The sequence below is a fragment of the Suricata suricatta genome, chromosome 12 (genome assembly GCF_006229205.1).
Source record: "Suricata suricatta isolate VVHF042 chromosome 12, meerkat_22Aug2017_6uvM2_HiC, whole genome shotgun sequence".
In the NCBI taxonomy this organism is placed as follows: Eukaryota; Metazoa; Chordata; class Mammalia; order Carnivora; family Herpestidae; genus Suricata; species Suricata suricatta.
Genome location: NC_043711.1, coordinates 11,557,906 through 11,566,025, shown reverse-complemented (window position 1 = coordinate 11,566,025; position 8,120 = coordinate 11,557,906). Strand labels below are relative to the sequence as shown.

Sequence of the window (8,120 nt, the reverse complement as noted above, 5' to 3'; positions counted from 1 at the left end):
GTCCATGTCTGGGATGCAGGTGGGGAGTCAAAGAAAGCTTCTGTAAGGGGGAAGTGAGTGGTTAACTGTATTCGGGGTGGGCAAGAGGCCCATTGGGACATCTTAGCAAGGAAGGGTACACTGAAAGGAAGCTGTCCTGAGGATGTGGGTGGGTGGAGAGCTAGACCCCTGTGAGTCAGGGTGGGGAGGTCATACTTAATTCCTGTAGGCAAGTGAGCAGACACAAGGGAATGGCCAGGTAGGGAGCAGACCCCGGACAGCACCCCTGAGAGGGTCTCTGGGGTAGCCATGGACACTGGGAATGCCAGGGGACCCTGCTCTGTGCAGCCTGCTCTGGGAGCCCCTCAGAGGGACATTAATGTGGGGAAGAGAGGCAGGAAATCAATCCCAAACAGGCTAGGGGTGCGAAGATGAAGATTGTAAATGGCCTGGGCTGAATGAGTGAGTAAAGAGGAGGTCCCTTGTTTTCCTCCTTCTCTGCTGTCCCAGACCTGGCCTCACACCATATCCCCATTGCCACCCCTGGGGAAGTGCATCCACCCCAGGCCCCAGACCCGTCCTGCCACCCACACTCACCAGACCCAGGTGGCCCCAAAACCAGTTGCGCTTCGGGGGCTGCGGGAAACACTGGAGGCGGCAGTGGGTCTCATACAAACTGTGGCTCCAGGCCAGGACGCGGGCCAGGAGCCAGGAGGCCCCCACCAGCAGCAGCAGTAGCAGCCCCTGGGAGACTGCAGTCTGCCAGAGTCCCAGCCAGGACAGACTCAGCTGTGGCATCCTGGGGGCAGAGAGTGTCCTGAGGTGAGGAACTGGGCAGAAGGAGAGCTCTCAGAACTGCTCAGCACAGAAGCAGAGCCCTTCCTCCCCCCATAGATAGGAGGAACAGGGACAGAGAGGGGCAGGGATGGTGAGGGCTAGGCCCTGAGCAGGTGGCTCAGAGAGGGGAGGTGGATCTAGAGAATTCCAGAGGAAGAGGCAAGTGAGTGAGCAGGAGAAAAAGAAAAACCTAGAGAATGAGAGACAGTCAACCACCCACTGGTAGCCATTCTGCTCCCAGCTGCTCTCTGGACCCACCTAACCTTGGGCAGCATTCTTCCCCACCTGGAGCCAAGACCCCCAGCCAGGTACCTTCAGTCCACAGCAGCTTATCCACACAACCTCCGCTCCCCTCCTCTTGGGAAGTCTTTGCCCCTGGTGCCTGACCTAGAGGACACTGGCAGTGGCCAGGCTCAACCAGCCAATCCCTGCCTGCCTGCTTACCTCCTCCCCAATTGGCAGTGGCCCAAACACTAGGTGGAGGAGGGGGACGTCAGGGTTATCCAGAGAGTATGGACACTGGATCTTCAGAACTCAGCAACTCCCACATGGGGTGGGGGCTAAGTGGAGGGATGGGCAAAGGTGACTCAGGGCTTCCAAGCTAACAGATGCCCCTGCCCTTTCAAGGCCAGCAAAGGGCAGCAGGTAAAAGCTTGAACTTGAGAGTTCAGGTATCATGGGAGCAGGGTCCTGCCAATCCTAGTCCCAAACATCTCCTGGACTCCTCTCCACATGCGAGGCTGGTGGGTGGCAGTGCACCATTTCCCAAAGCAGAATCAGGAAACTTCAGGCCTCTGGGCTGCACAGCCCGACAGGAGTTCAAGTCCTGAATCCAAGTACCCAGGGTCTATGCTGAGACAAGACTACTGGTGGCAAAAATAAAGAAAACTTTCTGGCTGGAGGTTACTTGAATCAGACTCAGTGGGTAAAGTGTTGTGGGAAAAGGAAAAAGGCCACTGGCGGGGAGGGGGTAAGGCTGCACGGGACCAGGAGAGGCAGGGGCCAGACAGAGCTGGGAGACCCTGTTCTGCCCCCTCCTGCCTGTGACTGTAGGGTGTGTAGGCCCTTTCTAGGCTCAGTCTTGCCATCTGGGAAATGGAATATCAGATGAAGACCTGAGAGGGAGACAGAAGATGGTAAGACAGGGAGGTAGAAAGGATCAGGAGCCCCCTAAAAGGTAGAGTGCAGAGAAAGAGCTGGCGACTAGTACACTTGCTGCTGTGTGCCAGCATCCACATTCAGTGATCTCCTGTTTGCAGACTGTATGTAAAGTGTGCCTACTGTGTGCTGGGTCCTGCAAAGGGTGCGCCTACAGTGTGTTGGAAACTCTATATGAAGTGTGCCTACTGTGATCCAGGTACACTATATAAAGTACACCCGGTGTGTGCACTTTCTGTGTGCCATGTACTCTGCACAAATCCCGTCTACTATATGCCAGGAGTTTACCTACTGCATGCTTACATTGCTGGGTACCCTCCATAAGGCAAGACTGTCAAGTGCTCAGGGTTCTATATAAAGCACACCTACTGTGCATTGGTACTCCATGTAAAATATACCTACTGTGTGCCTAATGCCATCTTAAGGCACACCTACTGTGTGCAAGGTGCTTTACATAAAATATGCCTACTCTGTGCCAAGAACTTAACATAAAACATGCCTACTACGTGTCAGGTACTCTACATAAATTATCCCTACTGTGTGGTGTATTCTCTGCATAAACCCTGACTATTGTATGGATGGTGATCTGTATAAAGCATACCTAAGGAGTGCCCGACATACTGCATCAAGAATGTCCACTATATCTCGGTGCTCTGCATAAGGCATGTCCACTGAGTGCCAGGTATTGCACATACAGTGCTCCTTCTGTGTGCCAGGTTCTCTATATAAAGTAAACCTACTGTGCCTCATATGTTCTGCCAATGAAATAATGCAACACCTCTCTACACACTTTCTGGGCCAGTGCCCTAGAATCAGAGAGAGAGACCCAGGAGATGACATCACAGCAGGGAAGATACCTATTTGACAGGAGAGCAAACTGAGGCTCAGAGAAAGCAAGCCTCTAGCCCAAGTTTCAGAGCAAGAGGGAGCCCAGTCTACCATATACCCAAGCCCAAGTCGTTCCCCTCTGCCACGCTGGTCTCTCCCCATGAATAAGGGACAATGCCCTATTAATCCAGGAACATTTATAAAGGTGGAATCTCAGGCAATGTAGTGACCCAGAGGGAGATATGTTGAGGCCCTCAGATTGCCACGTGGATTGTCTGCTCATATCCAGGATGCACACTACCCAAAGGATATAGTTTTCTACTCAGGGTGCTCCCTTGATCCTGTCCAGAATTGCCTGTGGGGTGGTCTTAGGTGGGAGAAGCTTGAAGGACAGAGCTTCTGGGAAAGCACCTAAACAGGGGATGGGGATAGATTCCTCCAGACACTGGTAGAGTGTTGGGAAGACCCCATAACTCCCTGTCCCTCTGGTCAGGGGGTGCAGGTGGCTGGTCCTAAAGCCCTCAGTGGGGTGGGTTGCACCCTCTCCCCACCCCACCCCCAGATTTCCTCCCCATCCATGGAGGCAGACTTCACCTGCTGTCAGGTCCATCCATATCAGCGTCAGAAGGCAAGGCCAGAGTACAGTGATCCAGGCAGAATCTTGGACACACAATAGAAAGAGCCCTCAGTGGCCAGAGTGGTTCAGCTGTCTGTGGACCTACTGTGTGCCAGGAATAGGCAACAGCTGCAGCAGGAATGGCATTGCCCACATGAGCCATGATCCTGTTTGAAGGCTTGTAGGTATATTAACCATGGGATTCTTCTCATTTTACAGATGAGGAAACTGCGGCTGAAAGCTATGAGAGTGACCTGTCCAAAAACACACAACTGGTGGAGCCAGTCTGTGCATCAGGTGGCCCCCACTTCCTACTTGGTGCCCTGACCCACTAAGCCATGCTCCTGCCCATCTGAAGATGGGCATGTCATTAAGGCCACCTCCTAGGAGAGCGGGAATAATTTTAAAGACAATGCATGTAAGACATACAAGACAGAGGAAAGGCTGACTTAATAAATGCCAGTCACTGTTCTTGCTGCTGCTGTTGTTTTCCAGTTACCCAACAGCCCCTCAACATCATACTCATGTGCCCAATTTTACAGAAGAGGAACCAGAGACTCAGGTGAAGCAACTTGCTACAGCCCCACAGCTGATTAGGTAAACATGACAGCACAGAGACAGCAGAGCCTAGCACATGGTAGATGCTCATTAAATACCTGGGGATGAAAGAAAGGTTTGCAGCCATGAGCTCTAAGGATCGTCTACTCAGTGTGGTCCTCGACCTCCACCATAGGCATCACCTGAGAGCTTTCAAGAGATTCAGAATCTCACACAGCTGCCCTGAAATATTGACTCCAAACTGCATCTAAGTAGATCCTTAGGAAACCTGTGCATGCCTTCAAGCTTTAAGAAATGATGCTAAGACCTCTGAGTGCAGGCTTTGCAGGGAAGGTGGGGAGGGGAAAGGCTTCCCTTCTCTGATTCCCAGTTCTATATTGTTTTGCTTCAGTTATAACATGAGGAGGAAAATCTAAATCTCCAGGGGTTGTTCACACAACCACACATTCACTGACAATCTGTTGTGGGGGGGGCACATAATTGTTGGCAGTGGGGATGCAGCAATGAACACAACACACAGTCTCTGCTGTCAAGGGACTCATGTCTGGTGGGGAACGTGGGTGGTGATTGAATAAATGATCGGAACATAACAGACAGTGACAAAGGATGTGCCAGGGGAGGGTCCCACTGTCAGCCAGGCATCAGGGTGAGCAGAGACCTGGAGAAAGAGGGAGAGTCACCAGGGATAAGCGTGGGGCAGGACACCCCTGCTGCCCAAACAGGCAGGTGGCTTGGGTACAAACATATAAGATTATACAATTGACCGTGGCCAAGATGGCAGCAAAATCCTGCACCATATTGAAGCTACAAGTAGGTGTTGAACTTCTGTGAGCCATACCAAGGACGAAAACCCAGGGGGCCTCTGCAGCCATCAAGAAGGTAGAATCTCCTGGGCCAGGGCTCCGCCTGACTCCTGCAGCTGGAAGCCTTAGGTGCAGTCTTTCTGCTCTGAGCCAGAGAAGGCTGGGGCATCCCCAGTGGTTTCTCCCCCAACAAGGAATGTCTCAGCTGCCAAATCACACAAACCTGGCTTATGGAATGTGCCCCAGTCAGTGTTGGAGGAGGGGTGCCACACACAGAAAGGCAGAGGTTGACCCTCCATCACCACCCAGAGCTGGGAAGAGGACACGTGTGTGTCAGACCAGAGGTGTCGGTCACTCTGTGAGTCACCAGCTTTGGGCACAGTCGATAAGTCCTCTGAGCTTCAGTCTTTCTATCTGTGAATGGGCTTAGTAAAACGTCACAGGGCATTGCAAGCATTCTTTTTTTCTTTTAATGTTTTATTTATTATTGAGACAGAGAGAAACAGAGCAAGAGCAGGGGAGGGACAGAGTGAGAGGGAGACACAGAATCAGAATCAGGCTCCTGGTTCTGAACTGTCAGCACAGAGCTTGATGCGGGGCTCGAACCCACAAACTGTGAGATCACGACCTGAGCTGAAGTCGGCCACTTAACCGACTGAGCCACCCAGGCGCCTTGCATTGCAAGCATTCCATCATGGTCAGTCAGAGTAGGGGAAAGTAACTTTCAAAGTGATATGTGAAGGAGGTTTTTCCATTTGGGACAACATGGGTGGACAGATGGACCTTAGAGTATTATGCTAAGTAAAATAAACCAAACAGAAAAAAACTAGTACCATCTTATCTCACTTACATGTAATCTTGAAAAAAAAAATGAACTCCTAGAAATAGAAAGCACACTGATGGCGTCAAGAGGCAGGGAGTAGGGGATGAGTGAGAATGGTGAAGGAGATCAAAATGCACAAATTTCCAGTTATAAAATAAATCAGTCTTAGGAATGCAGTCCACAGTTTGGTGACTATAGTTAATGGCACTGTATTGTATATTTGAAACCTGCTACGAGGGACAATCTTAAAAGTTCTCATCATGAGAAAAACATTCTAAAACTATGTGCGGAGATGGATCTTCACTAGATTTACTGTGGTAATCACTTTGCAATACATACATGTCATTATGGTTTGCACCCCCCGAATCTAATATAATGTTATATGCCATTGTGTCTCAATTTTTTAAAATGACCTATACTAATGGCCTCGTCTACATGTAAAGCTTTTGAACGTGTGCATGGATCTGTTTGTGGGCATATTTCATATGCACTGAAAACATTCCAGCAGAATCCACACATCACAGTGGAACTAGAGAGTAGAAGTGAAGCCTTCACCACACTCACTTGCTACTTGTGTCAGGCTTTCTCCTTCCAATGCTGTGCTGCTGCAATTTTTTTCACTACTACACAAACTTTAAAAAAAATAGGATTTGTCACAGTGAGAGAAGGGGCACATAGTTGGTGCTCAGAACACAAGAGCAGTGTTTCTTTTGTGTCACCATGAAGACACACTCCCAGGAGTCATCCTGGGGTCCCTCTAGAACAAGCATGGAGGCCGCCTGGTGGTTGGAATCTCTCTTTTCCTCTCCTTGGCCTTTGGGAAGGAACAGGTTCAGATCCCAGCCCTGCTCCTCGCTAGCTGTGTGATCTTGGGCAAGCCACCTGCCCTCTCTGAGCTTCATGTCCTCCTCAGTAAAATAGAGAGGTGGACTTACACCTCTTTCAACAACAAACTGTACTTGAGCACCTACTCTGTACCAGACATGGTGCTCAAACCCAAGACCCAAGATGAACAAGACAGATGAGATCTCAGGATCGTGGTGCTTGTGTCTGATGGGAGAGGCCAATGGGAAACAAGACCAAGTCAGGTGGTGGTGGTAATGAAGGATCTTAACAGAGTGAGAAGAACCAGCAAGTGACCAAGAGGCAACCAGTGAGGGCTTCTGTGTGGAGGTGAACTTAACAGAAACCTGAATGACATAGAAGAATGAACAGTGAATAAAGATCACTCCTTACCCTTAAAGCCACACTAGGACTGTAAATACCCAGCAGAGAGTGGGGTAATCAAATGGCCTGAAAACTGTGTCATTCTTACTTCCTTCCACAGACATGCTGAGATAAACAAAGACAAGAGTGGCAATTTCACTCAGCATCCATCTGTGAGGGAAGCAGGAAACAGCCTTGCAGGGAGATCTAAGGTGGTGAAATCTGGCCCAACACTCAGGCTGGAAATGGTTGCTCCATTTCAGTTACCATAATAAAGATGAGGAAACCCAACCAGCCCCTAACGTGTGGCAAGGGCCAGACCCATAACCAGAGCTTCCAGCATCTTGGAAGAAGGACCAGGAGAGCCAGGAAGCTGGCTTTGGAAAATAAGGCTGAAGGGAAACTTTAGGGAGGTGCTGAGGTCACACAGTAGTTGACATCAACTTCCCCTGGACAGGATTTTTTAGGTGGTGCCAACTCTGAAAATCAGTCAGAGCACCCCCACCACTCCAGCAGTGGGGGTCGCTACCAACAGAGATCATCCCTGGAGAATAAAAGGGTATTTCTCATGCAAAAGCCAATGGAGGGGACCCCAAGGACATCACAGAAACAGCAGAAGAGCTTGCAAGGGAATAAGCAGGATTTCCCCCCTCATTCTCATGTCTGCTTAGCCAGCAGGCAAGGGGCCATCCTGGTGCAGAGGAGCTGAGGGAACCCCCATCTGCGGAGACATGTGGAATGGACACCAACCCAGGACAAGACAATGGGTTACAACAGGAGTCTTTGGCCATCTTCCTGCAGCCTCTCCAGGTCAAATGAGAACATGGTGTTGGGTCAGTGGTGGGCACTGCAGGCAATAGGAGAAGATTAGAAAAATGACCTCCATTCTCTGCCAAAGGCTCCCTCCACTTTCCATGACAGTTAAACCCTGGATTCCAAGAATAGCTATTCTTTGGTCCCATCAACCTGGGAGTGGTGGCAGCTCTCAGCTGATGCTATCGCCAGGATGCTGCACTAGCCTTGATGTTTCCCTTAACCCTGTCCATACCTTTGTAAAGGGCTCCGTCTCACACTCACTCTTATTTAACCTTGTAAGATCCCTGCCTATTACAGGGCTTAGTGACTTCAAGATACACACAGTCACACCCTTACACACACATGACACATAACACATGCAGAATCACAAACACCTATGTATCCACACATGCACACAAATACACTTAACCATACAAACTCTCAGTTCTCACACACATGCACACATATTTACACACTTGCTCCCATGCATGTACCCAATTATGTGGATACACTCACA

General features: G+C 50.0%; 1 protein-coding gene across 4 annotated transcripts in view; it reads right to left on the bottom strand.

Moving 5' to 3' along the window:
- The window catches only part of LOC115273291 (docosahexaenoic acid omega-hydroxylase CYP4F3-like), a 29,616-nt gene extending 25,968 nt beyond the window's left edge, over positions 1–3,648 (bottom strand). For 3 of the 4 annotated variants that reach the window (XR_003900776.1, XM_029916294.1, XM_029916292.1), the window contains exons 1-2: positions 3,397–3,648; positions 577–778 (exon numbers count right to left, since the gene is read on the bottom strand). Coding sequence is in view for 3 of the 4 variants with exons in the window: in XM_029916294.1 (XP_029772154.1) it covers positions 577–778; positions 3,397–3,581 (387 nt within the window). In the remaining variant the exon portion in view is untranslated. Of the gene's footprint in view, positions 1–576; positions 779–1,128; positions 1,178–3,396 lie in introns of those variants that run through there. The other variant, XM_029916293.1, reaches the window with a different exon arrangement.
- Between the last annotated feature and the right edge of the window lie 4,472 nt (positions 3,649–8,120).